Here is a 23,201-nt window from a genome sequence, read left to right as displayed (position 1 = left end):
TTTTTTTTTTTTTTTTTTTGAGATTAATGCTTTGAGGCTGGATATGGTATTTCTATGGAGTTCTACAAATGTACCAAAGCAGTTTTCCAGATTATATTGCATCAGGCTTTCTGGATGAGTCAACATTTTAGAGAATAAGTGCAAATCCCCACCCCACCCCATCCCGCAAGCTAAAGCATGTTATAGTGCTGTACTTTAGATGCAAACAATGCAACGTTTAAAAAATCAATTATACACTCTGAAACCATTTGACAACCAAACTCTAACACTCCAAAGGTTATTACAACTTTGAACTGAAATGGTACCATCTATATCATAGATGGCTCTCCCTTCTTTTGTCTTTTTTAACTATTTAAAATATAGTATGACATATATAAAAATTAAACTTCTGCATATTCCCTCAAGCTACTATTACTATACATACTGTCTTATAAATTAGTTTTGGATTAAAAATCAGTTAAAATATTGTGAAATAAGCTATTTCAGTGGTGGGGAAGTGGATATGAAAATGATGTAGTTCAATGTGTAAGAAGAAATACAGTTGATTAAAGTTAAACAGCTTTTTTCTTACACAAATTTTATTCCCTTCAAATTAAATTAGAAACTCATTTAGTGACGGGAAGAATACTCCTGGTGCTTACTGACTAGATTTCCTAACTGATTGGGATTAAAACAAAAATGCCACATCAGAAAACATGTTGACATAATCAAAGGAAACAGTTGTTTACAAAAAAAGAGAATCATTAGAAATCAGTAAATGGCATTCAAATGTAAAGCTATCTTTTGCTTCTTACAGCTAATGTCATGTTAGCAATATGAGACTTAAAGAAAGTGAAACTCAAACCTCAGTATATCTGTTAAAGACCAAATAACAGTTATATTCACTCAGGGAAAAATAAATAGCAAATTCACAAGTTAGGTTTTTGTTTCTAGTTCTACTGTGAAAGATAATCACTCTTTAGCTTAAAAAGGCTCCCTGATGTCCTCATTATAAATCTAGACACAGGAACAGTTATTTGAGCCTGAGTCCCTATTATGAATTAATTGTAAAGATGTGTTAAATCAAAACATATATTCATTTACTGATAGGTCTTGTCTTAACTGAAGCTGGCAATCTTTAATTAAACAAAGAAATGCTTATTTCTGACAAGTGTAAACAGAATTTCAATGAACAGATTTTCTAATTTTCCTTCTTAACTCATATATTAGCTAGCAATAGATCTTTGCAGTAGCATGAGAACTAGTCCAAAATGACAACATGCACATATCCAAAAAACCTGTTCAAAAACCCAAAGCAAAGCAAAAAAAGCAACAACAGTAGAAAGATTGTCTACTTATATCTCACTCATGAATCTTCTATTAATGTGACTACCCTCTCGTATCTCAGAAATACACTTTAATAATTACCAAAATTAAGAAAATAATGAAATGATCTGTACTTTTAAAAATAATTGCACACCATTAATTACATTGGTGGCTTCAATGCTAAGATTAGTTTCAAATATCATTAAAATATATCCTGACCAGTTACTATCCAGGAAATAAAAGCTAACACAATGTTAACGTAAAACCAACTAAAATATTTAGTGCTCAACAGAATGCATTTGTAGAATAATGTATAATTAATTTTGGTGAGCTGGCCAGGGGAGTTCAGATTGTTGCCTCTATATAGCAAATTTAGAAAAGGCTTTATTCTTTCTAGTCCCCAAGTCACCTACCAGATAGCAAGTTGGCCACCTGAGGATACATGGAGTGGCAGTGCCACAGTGGATAACATGCTACCTCGGTGGCCTGGAAGAAGGCTTCTCTGTCAGGAAATGATCTGGAGTAGATCAGAGCCCTGGTGTAGATGTGCACACATGTGTGAGTATGTGAGAGTGTAAGTGCCTGTACGTGTAACATCACTTCCATTGTAGTCGTCATCAGCAGAAGTGCATAATTCATCCCATGTGAAAAGAAGGCCTTCTTATTTGGACATCTCCAAGTGGCAGCAATTAGAAGCTCAAAATAATACATCCAATTTTTTGACTCTACATTAAAAAAAAAGTTTTGTTTTGTTTTGTTTTGTTTTTTTAAAGAGAAAGAAGCCTTTGAAGTTAAAAACTAAAAAGTTTGTAGCTTTCATAATCTTTAATTTCTAAGAAAAAAAGCCAGCTCACTTGGGAACAAATGACAACTGCACTTTTGGTATGCAGTATGCAAACAAGACACAAATACACATACTTGAACACATACAGACAGGTGACAGTTAAAACTCTTCGGAGAGATCAGCCCCCCAAATGTACAATTCTCCTCTGCTCTGCTGAATGATCCCAGTGGACTAGGCGGGGCAGGAGCATTAGGAGGAGGCGGCAGACATGTTGGGGGTCCAGCCCATCTGATAGGCTCTCTCCAAGGTCCTCTTGCAGTCCTGCAGGACGGTGCTGAAGGTGATGTGGGGGTACTGCTGCACCAGCTGTTCCACCGTCACTTCGTTGACCTGCAAACAAAGAAGAGCCATCATCACGCACAGAGACCACCAACACCATGCCGCTGCCCACGCTCACTGATGTGCTGCGGCTGACTCACGGCGGCACAAGGAGCCCTCGCTTTGTTCCTCCTAGCGATGTGAGGAAGGGTTTTGTGAGAAGATATGTGTCCCCTTTCATCTGACCTTTCTGATCTCCCAGTAACGCACCTGCCCTTAGGGATTTTTAAAAGACATAATATCAAGAAATCAAAAGTGTTTTCTAGAAGCATAGATGACTGTGATTTGTCAAGATCTTAACCATGTCCATTGAAAATGCAGTGCTTGGGAGGTGAAGAAGCAGTAAGATAGCTAATGTGCACTTGACTTCATCATCAACCCGACAGCCTTCTTAGGACAAAAATTGTGGAATGCCGGAGAGGATACACAGGATTCCAGACAGAAGTGTTGGGGAAGATGTTTATTTTTCTTCCCTTTAAATGTTAAGTTATGGCAAACTTCAAGTTCCTTTGTGAAAAGGGCTGAAATGTGAGGAATCAATAATTAAAACATACATGGCTGGCAGGTCAGAGATGGCCCCAATAGACCTTAACCATCAAAGATACCACCTTGATTCTTGATTAGACAGGGCAATCAGACAGGCCTAATTAAAACTAACACCTTTACAATTGCTGTGCTGTGAAGGGATTAATTTGTCAATTATTTTTAAGCTGATTGCAGTTCATATCACAGAATTAGACAGTTTTCTTCATCCTTTAGATAAATAAATGATTAACCTAAGAACCACAACTTTTAGGTAGCTTTATTTAAAATCTTTATTGAACACTTGAGCATTTTCAAATACATCAATATTTCATTTATACCGAGTAAGCTAGTCTGAAAGAAGGTACTTGTGATACACATTTTTGAGCATACCTCTTGATGTCCATTATTGGAAAAGATCAGGATCACTAGGAAAAACCTAAAACAACATCAAACCCTTGCTGTTTGCTTTGAAAGCCTGCTTAGAAGTATGATGATCATGAAATTCAGTTATCTGCACTTTTCTGAAATAGCATGATGTTTTCTAAGTGATCTAGAAAGCTATGTTATCTGTTAATCTTTTTACATTATTGACACAGTTGATATTTCAACATTGTGTTGATGATACTAAATCTTTGCCAGAGCATTTCTCTATTTAAGACCTGCTTGTGTTTAAGTCAAATTTAACCAAGCCATATAAATAATTCTTTTTGTGATAAAGCTATGATTTATAACATTTTATTTTCAAAAGCTAATAAAATAATTTTGAATAAAAAAAGGAAAACTGATACACATATTGGAGTTGAAATATGAACTGATTAATTTAATATAATTTAAATGTGTGCTCTAAGTCTAGAGTTCAGACAGCTTGTAACAGTACATTTAGGAGTCATCTATCATCTGGCCTTGCCTATTCCTCTAGCATATGTTTGATACTATCCAGCCACTTGGCCTAGTTTCAGTTTATTAAGTTGTTCAAGTTCCTTCTGGTCTTGGGATCTTTACACATCCCTGGAATACTTTTTGCCCCATTTATCCATTATGACCCCTTTCTCATGCCTACTTCCTACTCATCTTTGAGTTCTTAGCTTCCATGTCATTTTCCCAGCAAATTTGGATCACTGCCTTATCTCCGCTCCCCTCACTAAGTTACGTAAGTATTCCAGATCATTCACTCTTTCAATACTGCCTACTTCTCCCTCGTAGTACTTATTATTGTACTAAGTGAATTTATGATTGCTTACTTTAATGTCTATTTCTCTTGCTCCAATCTAAGATCTATAAGAACTATGATGAGCCAGGAATAGTTATGAGTGAGTGAATGCTAAAACAAATACAAACTACAAATAAAAAATAGAAATCCAAGAATAAGGCAAAGCCAGACACTGACACTAACATACTAAGCAAGAAGGCCAACAATTTCTTGAGGAACTCATATTCAGCTCAAGAATCTCCTCCTTCAGGGAAGCCCTCCCTAAGCAACCCAACCCAGAAGGTTGAGTTAGGCACCCTGTCCCGGTGCACCGTGGCAGGCACCCTGCAAGGTCTGTCCTCTGAGCATTCTCACACTGTATTACAATTATCTGTCCACTTGCCTATCTCTTCCACTTGAATAAAAGTCTCTGGAGATTAAAGATTGGCCTTTTATCTTTAAATCTACTGGGCAGTTCAAAATAGAGAAGAACTATGGCAACTATTGTTCGTATCATGGACTTTGGAAGCCACCAGAAACAGGTTTGAATCCTGCTTTCATGTTACTTCTTTTCTTTTTTAATCTACCAGGTTTTATTTTGATAAGATGTGATTAAGGAATCTAATTTTAGTTTTTTAAAAAATTATACTTTAAGTTCTGGGATACATATGCAGAACGTGCAAGGTTTGTTACATAGATTATATGTGCCATGGTGGTTTGCTGCACCCATCAACCCATCATTCTACCTTAGGTATTTTCTTCCTAATGGCTCTCTCTCCCCTAGCCCCTCACCTCCTGACAGGCCCCAGTGTGTGATGTTCCCTCCCTGTTGTCCATGTGTTCATTCATTGTTCAACTCCCACTTACGGGAGTGAAAAACCATACGGTGTTGGTTTTTCTGTTCCTGTGTTAGTTTGCTGAGAATGATGGTTTCCAGGGCTTCATCCATGTCCGCAAAGGACATGAACTCAGTCATTTTTTATAGCTGTATAGTATTCCATAGGTGTATATGTGCCACATTTTCTTTATCCAGTCTATCATCTGATGGGCATTTGGGCTTGGTTCCAAGGTCTTTTCTATTGTGAATAGTGCTGCAATAAACATACGTTGTATGTGTTTTTATAGTAGAATGATTTATAATCCTTTGGGTTTATACCCAGTAATGGGATTGCTGGGTCACATGGTATTTCTGGCTCTAGATCCTTGAGGAATCGCCACAGTGTCTCATGTTACTTCTTTAAGATTTGGTTTTTTTCAACTGTAAAGAGAGGATAAAAGTATTTATCATAGGACTGTTATAGGGATTAAATGTAATAATATGCCTAGCGCTGTGACTCATATAAAAAGCCCACCATACAGGAGCTCTCACTATTGGAGGAGGCACTCAGTAAATGGTCACTGAATGAAAGAGTTAATTCATGATCTCTTAGGGCCACCAGTTCTCTATAGCGTTAATCAATATTGTTCCACCTCTAAGTTATCTCATAAGATAAACTTTGTTAACACTAGTTGTAATGTTAAAAATAAATTAATCACCAAGCAAAGAATAACTTTTAGAATGTTCTCCATGTACAAGAAAAATTTATTTTATCTTAATGTTTTATTGAGCAGATTCCAGAACGCTCCTTAATAACATAGTCTAGGTTTTAAGTAACTACTTTGGCATGGTTTGGATATTTGTCCCCTTCCCATCTCATGTTGAAATGTGATCCCCAATGTTGGAGGAAAGGCCTGGTGGGAGGTGTTTGGTTAATGGGGGTCTGCCCATCATGGCTTGGTGCTGTCTTCAAGATAGTGGGGGAGTTCTCTCGAGATCTGGTTGTTTAAAAGTGCATGTGGCACCTCCCCCAACTCTCTCTCTTGCTCCCAGCCTCGCCATGTGACATATGTGACATGCTTGCTCCCCTCGCCTTCCACCATGACTGTGTTTCCTGAGGCCCTCACCAGAAGCAGATGCCAGCGTCGCATTCCTGTACACCTCAGAACCATGAGCCAATTAAATCCCCTTTCTTTATAAATTACCCAGTTTCAGCTATTCCTTTATGGTAATACAAACAGACTAATACATCACTGTCAGGAAATTCTTCCTTTTTTTAAACGGATGTTCCCCATGCTGCAGTTAGATGAGTTGCCTCTCTCCTGCCATAGACAAACAAAAGGATGTAGTTTTCACTAAGAGATGAAGTCATTTGGTCAGAGAGGAACCTTGGAAAATCTGCGTCACATTGCAAAGAAGTAAATGTAGTCCAAGCCATTTGGCATTCAAGGAAGTACTAACTAAAAATAAATGAGAAAAGAATGGAGCAGAGAAAACATTCAAACCCACTGTTAACGATATGAACTCTTTTCTGTGGTACATCTTTTCCAATTTATACACAGGTTTGTACAGAGTTTTGTACCTAGGGTTGACAGGCAATTTGTTTTGGAGGGCCAATTAATTTAAAAATAGAAAATATCTCTATGTGATAACTGTTTTCCAGGAAAAGGCACATAATTCACCTTAAGCAAACTTGATACATGAAGATAAGGATTTATGAAGTATACAAATTAGAGACTAATTGTTCACTTTAGTAAATAATTTCATGGTAGGGTTAATTTATTTTGCCAGCTTCCCCAGCATATTTTATATATCCTTTGATTTCCCAAAATGCAATTTACCTATTTCGGCTGCACAAAGTAAAATACATCTGTAGTTGAGAATATAGATGACGATGTGTTTGTTCTCTGGCTTTCATAGGTTTGGGGTAAGAACTGACAATAATTTGACTTTGTGTAACTGTATGAAAAATGGCACCAGTAATCCTCTGTGGATATAATGTATCTTCTAAGCAATCCTTTTGCTAACTGTACTCTGTAAATTCTAGGAAACAAAGCAGTGAGGAAAATGCAAATATTTCATTTTAGAGCCCTGTTGGGTAGAAGTTATTCAGGGGAAATACACGGGCTCCTACTTAGGGAGGGTTCTATCTATTACTTACAATTTCTCCTGGCAATAGTGTGACAAATATTATACTACAGTTATGCTCATTTACTCCTCAGAAGCACAAATTATGCTCACCTTTTCTTTGTATGGACTCCATAAGTGCTTTGGTGCCATAGAGGATTCAGGTAAGACACCAGCAGAGCCCAAATCCTTTTACATCGTTATGTCTACATGCACATTTCTGCAGACATTTTGTCATGCACAACTCCACTTGCTAGAATGAAAAGAACCTCTCTCTGTTCCAACTCATATATGTAATACAAAAAGGGAACATTAAAGATGAAGTTTATTTTTAAAAATTTCTCCATGATCCCTGGTTTTCTGTATTCAATTTCTTTTCCTCTTGCTGAAAACTATCAATGGCAACTCCTATATGACACATGAGATTTAAAAAATGCAATATATCTTCCTAAAAAAATATGCTGCACTGTCATTTGAAGAAATTACTGTGATTAAAGGGGAAAAAAAACCATGTGCCACAAGTTTTTTTAAATATAAGAAAGACTGGATTTTATACTTCTCTCCAAATGCTGCATAACCATAATTTACATTTTCAAAATTGTTATAACTCTTTTTAAGGTAGTAGCAATTTGTCTAGTATTTTAATCTATTTTGAGTTAACATCTATTAGCACTTTGTGAAAATGTGAGGCAAATTGCTATGCTAATGAAGGTAAATCACACCACAGTTTCATGATATGGCTGCTGCTCTTACGGAAGGGTGAGGAGAGAAACTTCAGAGCAACAGAGAGTCAGTGTAACCAATTTATCTAGGCCATTACAGTCTCTTTATTAATTTCCCCAGAAAGTTCCAGATAAGTGTAAACCCAGGCCTGACTTATCTCCTCAATGACACGTACTGTTCAATAAATGTAATTTCTGATAAAATTTGCAGAAGAAGCCATTTACATTAAGTGATTGTTACTTCCTTTTTAACTCAGGTTTTAAAAGAAGACATATTTATGATGGGGGAAAATATTTGACATCTGATTATATTAAAATCACAATTAAGACAAAACCACTTAAAGTTCTTGACAACAAGGAGAATTTCAGTCATCTCTTTGTTTTTAGTCCTACAAGCACTGTCTGGTATATTCTTGCCCATTAGAATACAGGCTCTATGAGACAGATGTTCTTGCTGGTTTTGTTCACTGTCAAATCCCTAGCACATAGTATATACTCAATAAATATGTGTTGGCTAAATTCACATAGGAGTTGTTCAATGAATACTTACTGAGTACATTAAAAAAGCACTAAATAGTACTGCACCAGAAATTGTAGAGATAAGCTCATCTTGTTCCCAGACTGTTCAGCTAGAGTGGTAGCAGTCTCTAAAGTCCTGATATTATGGCAGCCCCAAACTCCTTTAATCCTCTGAAGTTCATACCCATGGTGATCCTTTGGGCTACTGTCTTTTCCATCTGACATCACCAGATACCTCTTTCCAGATACATCTTCCCTAGAGTTTCCAATAATGTTGCACAGGAGACCAAAGCAGCTCATGATGGTGGTTTAACAAGTTTTTCTGGGTCATGTGGCTGTCAGGGCGTACTCAGAAAATAACTAAGCTACACTTTGGATTACCTGATGTCAACCCTCCACACTGGAGATCGTTCTTAAACCAGGTGTGTAGACTAAGAGGCATGCTACTGATCCTGGACACGAGTCAGTTTCCAAAACTTGGCAAAACCCTACACAGTTCAGAGGATTTGACACTGGTGTTTACAGCATCAGCAGCCTGCTCAAGACGGCAGGCCCAGGAAGGCAGATGATTTGGAAATTTTGTGACATTTAAGCTCCCTTTTAATGTCATAGTTATCTGATGGCAAAGAGTAAATTGTGGACAGGTCTCCTGACTCAAAACAATGCCATTTCTATCTTCTGATTTCTTGGGCTTTGGGAGTTGGTATGCCTTTACCCCTATGTGGAGGCAAGTGAAAATGTGAAGGGCTCTTTTTTCAGTTGGTTCTGCTGTCATGATAGTGTTTAGTATCTGATGCCTCAGAAGCGTGCAATGAATGGCAATCTCAGATAAGGAGAAATTCTTCCACCAAAACCGCCCCATGCCCCCACTGCTAAACACATAGTATTAGGCTTTTGTGTGTTAAGAGACAATCAAACGCTTCTCTTCAGCATGGTTTATTTTGGCAAAATACTTGAAAACAGTTTGTTAATGTTTTACTCAAATAACCAATAAAGCAAAATAAAAGTATGTCTCTGTTCAGGCAAGGACGGGGAAGACAGGAAAGGAATAATATTCAGTGAACATCTATTATTTCTCAGACATCTAAGCATGAATACCCCTAATCAGATGGAATTCCTATTTCACAGAGCTAGTAAATGGTAGTTAGATTTTGAATTCAGGACCCTAACACACAGTGCTCTCTGCACTGTACCACATTGCCTGGCCCCTTAGGTAAGATGGTGTGGTATGCAAAGTGTCAGACTGGGGTCTAGCTGATTTCCTGTCCCGTAAAATATTTACTGACATTCGTTTTTTTATTGAACATAAAAGAGATTGCAGTTTGCATATACATACATTTCAAAGTCCTTGACAGTGTTTTCAAAATGGCTGCTCTAAATGTAAATTATAATGGATCTCACTTGGCCTGCAGAGCAGTCTATTGTGGAGCTGTGGGTTACCTGAGACTTTGAAGCATGATGGAAATGCGAAGAAGCTGCAGGACTGACAACAGGCCTTTGGATAGGCCATCCGTGACTACGCCAGAAATGGGCACTGCTTCCTTTCCCGTCTCTCACCCATAAAAACACTTTCCCTTGTTACAAGGGTAGGATGGCCTGCAAGCCAGATATGGCCCCTGCCCTCTTGTAGCTTATAACCCAGCAGGGGAGGAAAATGACACCAGCAACAGCAAAGCCCGGGAAGTGCTTTCTAGGGAAGTGCAGGTTGCTGCAGAAGGAAGCCTGCAGTAGGCACCTGACCTGCTCCTTGAGGGCTGGAAAGGGCTTTCCAAATGAAGTGATATTTGGACTTCTGAAGGACAAGAAGGTGTCAGCCTGTGTACCATATCCACAAAAATACGCACATATTATTCAGAGAAGAAAGGAAACCAGCTCATGAGCTAGAATAAAACAACTCATCAGTCGTTACTTTGTAAGCTATGCAATGTTTCTCCCGCCCCATCCAACGAACTCAAGTGTATACCTGCAGTAAGTTCTTGTATCAAATAGCTCTGCTGTGAGGAAGGGAGGGGCGAAGAAGGTGGACCCCTTTATTTGCAGGTGGGAAAAGTAAAGGGCCCACAATATATCTGTGAAGGCATCACAAATAGCACACTCAGCTCCTACCTCCTAATTCAGGGCTTGGGCCTTCACACTGGTCTGTCATTCTTCACAGACTCCCTGGGTAATGTCACTCACTGCTAACAGCCCCAGAGGCTGACTCCTGGCGGTCCAGAGGCAGAGTGCTGTCTCTGGGGCAATACGCCTCCGGAGCCTGCTTCTCTCCGTGTTTCTTGGCTCTCTGGCAAACTAGTGGATATCCGTGGAACCTGGTATTCACCAGGTGCCAGCAAAAGTCATCGTGAACAATGCATATTCAAACAGACCTTAATGTGCTTTCAGCTGGTGCCCACAGGCTCTAAGATGGGCACATATTAAAAAGGATGAAATCAGGGTAATGTGAATTTTAGTAACACCCCAAATTTGCATGTAAATGAGGTGAGTCATCTAAGTGCAGTTTAAAATATTTTAAATAGGACACCAAGAAAAGAGAAAAAGAGCAGACGATATATTGATTTTTCCAGGATCCTGCACAGCTGACAACATGTGCCCGCTCTCTGCTGGCCTGTGTAGATTTTTATAATTCTATCTCTCTCCCTTTGCAGCAGGACTTCGCACATCCCTGTTCGGGTGACATGCCACATTCTGCTGAGGTTTGCTATGGTGAGAGCAGGGAACTAGGAAACTGGTGCCTCATTTCAATCTCTCACCTCTTTCTCTTCAGTGGCGAGGCTAAACTTCCTACCTTAGCACTTGGCTCCTTTATTCTCTCCTGTAATCAGCTTCACATTCCCTTCCTTCCCTCTTCCTTTCTCAGACAAACCAAGGCCTTCTGCCATAAACCCTACAGTGACTCATATATAGCAAACTTATGATAAATGTTTACTGACATGGGATGAATTAAACTGTGTCTACAAGGGCAAGAAAGATACAAACAAGAATAAAGTGGTTGTCGACCCAACTGCTCATTAGAATTACCTGAAGATCTTTTAGAAATCCCAGTGCCCAGGCCATATCCTAGACCAGTTATATCGGAGTCTTGGTGGAGAGGGAGTCAGGCATCAGTAGTTGTAAAGCTTCCAGGAGATTCCAAAATGCAGATGGGGGAGACCTACTGGTTTAAAGCCACTCACTGAAAAAAAGCTCCTAGAATGCACAGGTGATTCCTGTTCTTGGGGATCTGAAGGCAAGGTTGAACCAAGCACCTGCCCACTTCCCACGATATGACACCTCTGAGCTAGAGGTTCTGGGGAAAAGGAACTGTTGCTACTATAGCTTATTAGCCCTTCTTTTTTCAAATATTCATCACTGTCTGAAACAAAATATGCATTTGTTGAATGTGGTAAAAATGGACTGGCTTCCTCTCCTTCAGCATCAAGTCTTAGATCTCTAATTAGGCAAAGCCAAAGGTGGCCTCCATCTGATCTTCCCAAAAGCTAAGGGGAAGGAAAAAAAATTCTCCTATCCCCAATTCTCACATGGACCTAGTGCTTCCTCAGTGGAAAATCCATGATATGGAAGGAGAGGGTATTCATGATTAGGTATTTATTAAATTTTTTTTTTTTTTTTTTTTTTTTGAGATGGAGTCTCGCTGTCACCCAGGCTGGAGTGTAGTGGCGCGATCTCAAGCGATTCTCCTGCCTCAGCCTCCTGAGTAGCTGGGACTACAGGCACGTGTCACCATATCCAGCTGCTTTTTTGTGTTTTTAGTAGGGACGGGGTTTCACTGTATTAACCAGGATGGTCTCAATCTCCTGACCTCATGATCTACCCGCCTTAGCCTCCCAAAATGCTGGGTTAATACAATTTTAAGAAAAGAAATTTTAAGAGGAAAAGTTGACTATCTCATTGGAGCCTAAAAGCAACTTGCTAAATATGGGAGTCAGCTGACCACAGAGCATCCATAATGTACGATGCTTCATGCGTGAACCTCATACCGGTAGCCTGGGGTCTTTAAGGATGTGTTTTCATACAGAGGTAAGAAATAGTACTCTTGGGTGGCAAAAAAAAAATTCATCTAAAAATCCCAAAGTATACAATAAGACAGATACTGAGAATGCAATGAACCTGACAGAGGCCGGCTCATAAATTCACTCAACTTTGTCAAATGCAGTCATTCCATTTCGGAATCTGCAATGATTGGAAAGGCTATGCTCTGTCAATATCACAACAGGCCTGGCTTCATGCTGTCTCTTTTTCATGAAATGTGTGTTGCCTGTTAACACTAGTGCTGCTTCTATTCACTTGAATTAGCACAGTGAGAAAGCCGCAAAGAACTTGGGAGGATGGGGATCACAGAAACGCCTGCAGTGTTAAGTGAGAATTGGGGCTTGCTAACCTGAAGCCTCTAATTAGAGATTAGTGTGACAGGAAGTCCAACAACCAGACTGTCAGAGAGAAAAATTAGTGACATTTTCATTCCCTGTATCACCAAGCTATCCTGCACCGAGAAAGATGTTTCCAAGCTATCCTCCACTGAGAAAGCAAGCTCCAGGTACACAACCATGCATTGGCCACTCTAAGGCCACAAACCACTGGCCAGGGACTTGGCCATGCTCAAATCCATGCATATGTGTGTGTGGTGCAGATGAGAACGAGAACATAACGTATGTGGAACACCAGGATGGAGAAAGTTGCTTGGGGGAGTCATCTGTATTGCTATAAATGGTTCAGCAAATGATCAACAATTTGAAAAAAGAAAAACTAGGCCCCAATAAGATAATTAATGTAGTCACTAAGTGAGTAGTAAGTGCAATGTACTTATGGAACACATCTAGGTATTTCTAAATTAAACTCACGAAGTTAAGCTGAAAACATAATCGAGGGGAAAGCTCTCTGAACTAAAAGTGTGTTTTCTTTTGTGCATAATGGCTTTCTCGATTTCAGTTTTTATTTTCTTACATAAAGGATAAGGTAGTGGTAATCAGCAAGTGCACACTTGATGAAAAAAAACTTTCTAAAATTGCCATTTCCATTATGTAGAATTTACGAATTTGACCTGTTTCCTAAGACAAATTCATGATTAGCAAAAATTTATTCTGCATTAATGTGACCGGTAAATCTGTAGATTCAAAAACCTGAAAATAAGTGGTATTCTTGGTTTTCAGAAGATGAACTGTACATAAATCAGAGCATTGCAGGGTTGGGCTCTGAAGGATGCCAAGTTCAACCATGCAGCAGATGCTGAGCTCATGTGAATGTCCTGATCCCCCGGGGCTTGCAGCTGCCCTCACAACTCCCCAGCTATACGGATTTCATATGAAATCCAAGGGGGGAACTTTCTTACTTGTTTATTTATTTTCCTCTGTCTAGGTACTTTTTACAATCCATTAAATTATTAAGAGGCAGTGGAATCTAATGATTTTCAAATTTACTTTTAGCTGTATAATAGTTTCACAAACCAAAACTGTAGATTTCAAGTACATAAAGCAATAATAACGGGGCTGCTCTGGTTGAAGAGAATGCAGATGAGAAACACAGTCCAATCTATCCATGCATCCAGCATGCAATACATATTTGTTTAGCAACTAGTGTGTACCAGCCACTGTGGTAGGTCCTGGTAATATAACATAGGAGAAACCCACAGATCTTATATTCTAGTAAGGAGAAGGAAAGAGATGAAGGTAGGAAGGGTAAAAATCAACCACTACAACAAGTAAGAGCTAATGTTTATTGCTTGCTTCATAGGAGGAACACCACACAGATTAATTCACTCCACTCTCTCGATGTGAGACAGATGCTATTATTTTCATTTTACAGATGAGGGAATGGCGGCACTGGGAGGCGGTGGGGAACGCAGAGATAGCAGCAAAGCCACAGTCTGGTGAAGTGGAAGACAAGAGACAAGCATTCTCTGGCAGGACGGAGTGGTTACCATATGGATGCTGCTGCCAAGACATGGGGGAAGTGAGAACAGAAAAACGGCCACTGCATTTGGTGACACAGAGGCCACTGCTGACCTTGAAAAGAGCAGCATCAGTGGCATGGTGCGGATGGAAATAGTTCATAACAGGTGGCGAGAAAGCAAGGAAAACTCTTCCTAGACAATCCTCTTCAGAAATTAAATAGAATGGCAAGAAAAGAGGCTAGAGGACCACGGCTGAAAGCTGATGTAAGATCAAAGTGAGGCTCTTTGTTCAGAAGAAGCATAACCTTGGGTGTCACTTAAAAATAAATAATCAGCAATTTTACAGTACTGTAGCTGCCCATTTGCTTGTTCTCTCCCAAGAGGCTGCAGGCCCCATGGCATAGGGAGTATATCTTGTTCGCTGTTTTTTTCTGACCTATCACCTATCACAGTGACTTGAATATACTAAGTCACTCAATAGATATTTCTTGAAAAAAATCAACCATTAATAAAATATATGATAAAAATTGGAGGCAGGAGAGGCTTAGTTTTTCTCTGAAAAATTGCTTGCAAATAAGAACAGGATTTTCTCTAGGCACAGCATAGTAGGCCCTGAAGACCTGCTGCTGCTGGGTGGCCAGGCCTGGCATGTGGGCTGAGCCATCGCTTCCCTACCTGCAGTAGTCCCTCAGTCACCTGGTCACTGCAGGCTGGTCTTGTTGCTCCTTGGTGAAGTCAGGTGATTAAGAGTTCTGGGATCTCATCTGAGCTCTGTTGAGGAATTGCTGCTACCTATTCTATTTTTAAATTCGAAAAATAATATGATCCTACAATCTAATTCTTTCATATAATTACCGAAACCAAATCAAAGCTCCAAGGAGATTATTTACTGTAAAGCAATGACGCTCCAGGGTGCCTTCAGGCAAACTCCAACACAGCAATCTATTCACCCTACAGTATTTGGGGAACAGGAGGCTCTCTCATTCCCCCCTTTAAAAGCAAATGAACAATTTCACTATCCATCAATCCCATAACAGAGGCCAGCAAAACATAAGTAGCTACTTGCAGCACATTCCCTTAAAAGGTTCTACACAGATGTTGATTTTCCTGAAAAAACAAACCAAACAAATCTCAGCCTGGACATTGACTGGCTATTTGACTTGGCAGGTCTTCACTCTCTGCTCACAAGAAAGGACTGACTCCTACCGGTTCCAGGTTTCTTCTTTCTCTGTAAGTTTGGCTGTAATTTAGTGAGTCCTAATGATTAGAAACAATTCTATTATTTTCAAGAATTGCTGCGTCTCAGGAGGCCAGTTCTTCTATGAAGATCTAAGCTTGTGAATTTATATTCATGGCTAGAATATTATGAACCTGTTGGACAGGTGATTAATATACCAGACAGAAGATTCCAGAGCAGGTATGTATATGTGAATAAATATAATGATAATGCTAATAGTAGTTAACATTTATTGAGTGCTTATAGTGTGCCTGACTTTGAGCTAAGGTCTTTATCACAATATTTCATTTAATTTTGTAACAACCCTATGGGATAAATGTCATTATCATCCCCATTTTTCAGTTGGTGAATTTGAGGCTTTTAGAGATAAAGTCATCCAAGGTCCCGGAGAGAGTAAAATGATGGAGGTAGAATTTGAAAACCTAACAGTTTGACACTAGTGCTCAACCTCTTTTATAAAATTCCACATCAGTGTTTATTGGTTTCATATTTAAATACTGGAAAGGACTTTTAGTTACCACTTCTTAGAAGTTCAGGTGAACAGGGGTGGAAGAGGAGGAGATGGGAACACTTAACTAAAATGAGGTTGAAAGGTAACCTCTGAATTTCAGCTGATGTGTTTTTCCCTGTTTCAATTACCAGGAATAATCAGGAGAGGGTTGTAAAATGCGTTTTAAAGTGCTCCTATGTGAAAATCACCTGGAGAAACTGTTTCATCAGCAAAAGGAACAAGATGCTGATGCTTCAAGTGAAGGACTTAAGTTCAGATTTTAGAGCCCCAGCTGCACTCTCACCATTTCTCATCCCCTCTTTCTTTTGGGGCCACATGTCATGTGGGCTGTCTGAATAAGGGTTATGTCACCCACAACAGAGGACTGCACAGTCTGATACAGTTAGACCACTCCTGCCTTATTCGAATAGAATGTTTTCTTTTCTTTTTGTTTTTTTACTTTATTTTCTTTGATATGGCATCAATTTTAAATCTTACATTTTGGCTATGGGCAACCTGGAAACAGCTGCACAGACAAGGCAGGGAAGAGGAGAGTCCCTGCAGGTACACGCTTTGTTTCATGGCTGAATTGCTACCAAAACAGTCCTGGACACAGTGCCCTCAAATTATTTTTCTCTGAAACTGATTTTTCCAGTTAGTTCTGTACGTTAGTTACAGAGTCCTATATTCTTTTCCCCATAGGGCTTTCCTGCTCATGATTCCTAAACAAACTGATAAAAACTCCACTTTCTCCACAGGAGTAGTTAAGTTGTTGAGGCTTTCTCTTACCATAATTACTTCCTGAAATATGCAGTGGTCTATTTTTCCTGAATATTTTTACATTAAATTGGGCAGCCAAAACTTGGCCTTAGTATTTTCAGGTGGTAAAGCAGACTCCTGGTTCGAAAGAGCTGATTGGTTTCTATTACTTGCTTTCTGTATTGGCTTCTTATTGTTTCGATTTAAAAAAATCTCTCTCCCATTTAAAAATGTAGAACTCCATGTGAACACCAGGATTTCTTAGGTCCTGGAGAATATAGCAACATTTACTAAAAGAAATCACTATTTCACTCAACTAACAACTTCAGGAATTGGGGCAGGTAAGGAGAAACGTCTTGGCAATGTCAGTTTGATGAGAAATGAATTAATTCAATTATTTTCGTGGTGTGGATCAATAGTAGTCGGCCTCCACAGAGGCCCCTGGCCTGAAGGCAGCTGGATAATCAATAGGCTCACACAGAGGCGGCTCTCCTCTCCAGCAGCCTCTCTCATCTTTTCTGGGCGGGCTCTTCACGCCTGTGTAATTCTAATTTATGTCAACTAGAAATCAAAGAAATTCCAAGAGGCTTTGGTCATAGGACATTAGGGTGGACCTTTCACAATCTATTTATGTCTGTTCCTTAAGTAATGTGGCCCCCACAGCCCTCCAGGCACCTCTACTGGCCAAGGAGGAAAAAAAACCTCCCAGCAGAAGGGTAGCCATCTGCTCCGGGCCATGGCAGAGGCGTGGGGTTAGGTAAACCGAGGCACACTTTCTCCTTCCCATCTATAACTATGCAGGGACATAAGAACCAAGCATTTTAAGCAAAATGCTTTGCCAAGAGTGGCTCCCTCAATAACGCTCTTTAATGATACCCCAGACGCTGGCATTTTCAAATCAAATGAACAGTGTATAAAATTAGTTCTGCATGAAGTTAAAAAAAAAAATAGAAAGTGAAAGGGAGCTTTTAAAAGCTCCAGCATTTCTCCATCCAACTGCTTTTCACAAGGGTTTGGCATTTGAGAATTGCTACGTTTATGATGTTATTCACTGCTCATAATTCAGGCCTGCGTCTCCAAACTTCTGTATTAACACACACTGCAGAGGTTTCCACCACGACACTTTACCACCGAGGCCTCGCAAACTAGCCAGGCTGCCTCTGGTGAGGGCTGTTTTTTTCTGCCAGTGCCAGGCCATGGTGCCTCCTCCCTTCTCATCAACCTTGTCACCCCAAACATTTTTCATTAACCTTGAACACTGCATTTCCATTTGCCCTACAGCTTTCTCATGATTTTTTTTTTTGGTCCTTTATAGTTTTGTTCTCCACCCAAACTGCCTTATAAGAAATGAAGAAAATATAATACAATTACAAGAAACAGATCTATAGAGAATCTAGAATTCACTGAAGTCACAAAAAACATTTCTATGACCAAAGCTTCTGTTTATGATTGCGGTAAACAGAGTGAACATACTGCTCTTATTAGAGGGTTCCGTTGATTACACAAGTATTTTTAACTAAATCACCAAATAAATGTGAGTTAAGTTGATAGGTGATTTCGGGTCAACTCTAATTCCCAAGGTCAAGTAAGCCTTTGAACAGTCTTTAAGAATATAAGCTCACCCCAATTCATCAAAGCCGTCTCACACAGCGTTTTCTTCTCTTGGTTCTTACAATGCACTAAACTTTAGGAGATTAAGTGGCGTCAGCTTCAAAACCCTCTAACATGCTTATCCATCCAGCAATCAGAAAAGCTACTCAAACAGGGGCTTCTTAATGCACTTCCTGACTTTACAACTGCATGGGGAATGCTGCATTGTTGAATGACTGGAGAACCCCTCCCCAGGAATCACCAATGTTGCAGCCAAACGTATTTACTGCAGTTTCGCTTAGCCCTTGTTTGACAATCCAAGTACATGTTGCTTTCATCTGCAACGAATATGTTTAACTTTTCTCATTTGTTCTCTGCTAACTTACCAAGAGAGATGGGGGGTGGGGGTCGTGGGGGGAAACACTGTTTTCCTACAACAAATACAATGCATTTTGTTATTCCTGCAATTCCTCAAAAGCTGAAATGAGGAAAAAAGCATCAGTTTGGTAAAGTATAGCCTCCAAATTAAATATAAGTGGCCCTCAATAAAACTGACTGTGAAAGAACATGCAACTAGAATGTTCTTTCTCAGAACCACAGGATCACAGAATACCAGTGCAAGGGCTTCACAAACCACATCTCTCTCCAGTGTAGGTATCCCACTGACGCCATTCCTGACCGAGGAGTTTATTGAGTAGATGTGGAGGTTCCCTGCCTCCTCCATTGACGCCATGGGTGTGCAGAAACACAGAGGAGAACTCTAATGGGTTTTATTACTGGTTAGCAGATTTGGTTAAGGTAGGGAGAAAAGTGACAGGGCCAAATTAATTTTGTTCTTTAATGCTTTGCTGGCACAGATGATTATAGACTGCCAAGAGATGGTGTATCTTCTTCTCCATTCCCTAATCACAGTTTTTCTGTTTCCTGTTTCTATTCTTATTTTCACCTTTATTTTCTTGTTACTTTGTTTCCCTGAGTACTTGAACAGTCTTATCTTCAACTCACCCTTTTCTCCCACTGCAAATCTTTCTGCATCCCTGTGCTGGAGTAGATGGTTAATAAATTCATTCCAAATACTGAGTGTCCTACGGAGGCATTAGTTTTCCATTGCAGAGGTGTGTAGAAAGTGTAATTACTGACATCTTTATATAAAAAATAATCTTAATTTTAAATTTAGTTGAGGAAAAATTACAAAGGCAAAGCATTCCCTAATTTGAGTTTATTTTTTTCCTTTCTTTTTAATTTTCTTTCAAAATTGAATAGCAGGCAATATAAATTTTTTTTTCTCATTGGGAAATTCCACTATCACAGCACAGGTTAATATAATGATATTGATGATAAGAATAATCAGTAACAGATCATTTTATATATAATAGACATTATTCTAAGTGCTTTACATATGTTAACTCATTTACATGCTCATAATTCTACAAGATAGGTACTAGTACCCTCATTTTGCAAATGAGGAAACAAGCACTGAGAGGTTAGTAACTGCCCATGGTGACACAACTAGTAAGTGCAAAACCCAGATCTGAACCTGAACTCTGGCTCTGCAGACTATACCCTTGCTACTAATTTCTTTTCTTTGCTACTCAAATCTTCCTTTGAATCTTGATGGTAACTTAAAATCTGGAGATGGATGGCATGATACAAAATCTGAAAACTGAATAGCTACTTTACATTTCCATCCAACTAAACCAACAAGCAGGCTTTTCTGTGCAAGCCTTTACTTGTGCTTTGTGTGTGGTTTGGAACTGTCTTCCATCCTCACAGAGCCTCTCGTATTTGGCTCTGAGCTGCTTTAAGTCTGAGGAAGCCAGACAGCAAGGCGAGGTCCAGCATCTCCCTGGGCTGTGCTGCAGCAGGCTCTGACCAGCCGGCATCGTGCTGGAGCCAATGGGTTCTCAGAGTGGCTCTCTGGTTAGAGAAAGGATTCAGAGACAGCCCAGGGAAAGGGCTAAAACCCTCAGGGATATAGCTAATCTGAACAGTGTCTCTATTTAATTTTGGAGTAATTTGCATTTGGGTAGAAAATAACCCATTTCTTATCTAAAAATCAGCAAAATGCTGGTCAGCAAAAATGTCGGGAATAATATTCTCCTGTAGTAACTGTAACATACAACTTCTACAGTGTATCTCTGAAGATGGAGCCGATCTTAACCATCTAAAGATTACAGATTAGAAATACGGCAATTTCTGAGAATCGTTGTGGACACATATGCATGAATGCTTACATTTCGGTAGCTTTAGTCAGACAGCATTCACGTGGCAGCTTCTGCTGGAAGCTGAGGAGTTCTGCTGTCATTGATTCCTGTTTCTAGAGCACTCTGCCTATGGTAGATCCTTTAACTTGTCTTAAAAGAAGTCATTTTAAAGTGGCAGGGTTAGCAGCAGCATTAGGTTGGTTAGTAGAAAGATTTCTGGGAGACTTGCAAGCCCTGGGTCTCAGTGCTGTTGCTTAGTTACAAAGTAAGTCGCTTCTGGGCTGGGCTGAGAATATATAACAACACTTCTCTAAACATAACTAACTGGCAAAGGTCTAGTATAAGCTGGGATTCTAAAGTGTTTGGAGAAAAAGTCAATTCACAAAAAATGACAAAGGACACAAGGGCTTTGGGCCATACTTCATTTGCCCCCAGATTTGCTACATTTAGAAAATGCATGCCCTTTGAATGGCAAGTCTATTTAGTTTCACATTATTTTGCTAGATTTGTTCCTAATCACCATTTACAAAAGTAGCACACATGTGTAAATTAGTACAAGATGGCGGCACTTTCTGAGCAAGTATCTGAACTGGACCTTTTCTAAGGAAGCAGTCCCCGTGGCCAGAGAATGCCCCCTGGGTTGTGCCAGTAGCACTGGATACAGACTCCAAAGACCCGGCATGAAGTCTTGCCAGAGTATCCCTGGGCCACTGACTGGTCTTTCTGAGCCTCCATTTTCTCCACTTCACAATGCAAATAACTATTTCTTAGACTTGTTATAGGAAAAACATGGGATAAATAAAGAAGAAAACATCTGTGGAGTGCCTGGTGTCTAGTATAGGTTTTTTTTTGGTTTTTTGTTTGTTTGTTTGGGACACGGTCTTGCTCTGTCACCCAGGCTGGGGTGGTGTGGTGCAATCACGGCTCACTGCAACCTCGGCCTCTTGAGCTCAGGGATCCTCCCACCTTAGCTTCCCTAGTAGCTGGGACTACAGGTGTGTGGAACGATGCCTGGCTAATTTTTTTTTTTTTTTTTTTTTTTTTTGGTAGAGACAGGGTGTTTTGCCATGTTGCCCAGGCTGGTCTCAAACTCCTGGGCTCGAGTGATCCTTCTGCCTTGGCCTCCCAATATGCTGGGATTACAGGTGTCAGTATAGATTTTTATTATCTGTTTTCTCAGTCTTCAAAGGGTCCCACATTAAATGCTGCACCATTTCCTAAACTCATGCTCACATCGCTGGTCAGCTCCCCAGGCCTTCCGCCAGGACCTCTGGAATCACTTCTTATCACGTGCTAGGAGTGGCATCTGATGTATGGGGAGATGCAAATTCCCACATACCCCCTCACTGGCCCTTTCTTGGTCCCGAATGGCCAGAATACATAGATGTTCAGTACCAAAATTACACACTTGTGAAAAACCAATTTGGCACTGTTCTTTCCACCTTTACTGTTGCTGGAAACTTGAAACACAGAATATAATTTTATGGTTAGACCCTGAAAATTGCAGTTTGTCATGTAACCTTTTACATTTTGGTCCATGGACTTATAAACAGGATGCCAAACTCTAAGTTGACTATAAATATATGATTACTTTTTCTTTCTGCTTAAGCACAGAATTCATTATTAAGTGGGGAAATGCAAAGATAATCCCAGATTAGTTTACAAAAGCAGGCAAACAATGCATAGCTTAATTGTATATATATAAAATGTATATATAATATAGAATATATGGGGTGGGGATAGAGAAGGAGAGGATACGACATCAAGCTATTAACTATACTCATATGTAGAAAGCAAACAACTTGATAGTCAACTCTTACTTTATCACATCTCATCAGCCCCAAATATCTCAGAGACTTGCTGCTCTGTGCAATCAGGGTGGCTCCTTGGTCTGTAATTTCTTTACACCATCCAACATCCACAGTCTCTATTGTCATGCTGTACCGCCCAATGGCTATCAGTGCTGCAAGAAGGGACAGAGAGAAAGCATTAACGTTAGCAGTGTAAGGGAGCTCTATCTTGTTATGACTATTCATCTCATTTCCTCACTAAATTTGTTCCTGAAATTTTGTGTGTAAATGAATGTTTTATAAACTAAATTAAATTTGAAATGCTTTAGGAAAGCTTCCCTATGACAAACCCTTTTGCAAAGTGAATAATCATTCCATAATTTCCCTTTCATTGGACACAACCTTTTATCAGTTTTATTCATTACAAGGTTACCTGTGCTTTCAAACATTCAGCTCTGCAGAAGGAATACATTAAAATGAATTACAGATACAATGTTTAAGAAAACCCAAGTAATAATTTTACCCAAGATAACTTTAATTTTTTTTCAAGAAAAACCCATGTAAACACCGTTTTGAGGAGTGTTATACTGCATGTGAATGTCTTTACCAATTGGCATAATTTTTTCCATCTGCTTATGACCTATAAAATGTAAAAGTATAAAATATTTTTCACATTAGTGCTTCTTTGGACTGTTAGGAATTAAGAGTACATCATATATACAGCTGATTTTAACTGGTGCCAGGCTAGAGTTCAGTAAAGGGAATGCATTTGTTATGGCGAATTTCCTCATCCTATCAGACGTCTTCCTTCTATTAACATATAAAATAAAGCCTGTCATCTGTAAACCATGAGAGTATCTGTAGTCTTCTCAGCTGTT

General features: G+C 39.5%; 1 protein-coding gene across 1 annotated transcript in view; it reads right to left on the bottom strand.

The window, feature by feature from the left end:
- Window positions 1–23,201, bottom strand: part of FBXL17 (F-box and leucine rich repeat protein 17) — a 562,873-nt gene continuing 539,672 nt past the window's right edge. The window contains 2 exon segments of the mRNA XM_017855637.1: window positions 1–2,479; window positions 22,354–22,496. Coding sequence (XP_017711126.1) covers window positions 2,339–2,479; window positions 22,354–22,496 — 284 coding nt within the window. The 3' untranslated portion in view covers window positions 1–2,338.

This window comes from Rhinopithecus bieti, unplaced genomic scaffold (genome assembly GCF_001698545.2).
Source record: "Rhinopithecus bieti isolate Rb0 unplaced genomic scaffold, ASM169854v2 scaffold_39883, whole genome shotgun sequence".
Classification (NCBI taxonomy): domain Eukaryota; kingdom Metazoa; phylum Chordata; class Mammalia; order Primates; family Cercopithecidae; genus Rhinopithecus; species Rhinopithecus bieti.
This window is presented reverse-complemented; position numbering and strand designations above follow the sequence as displayed.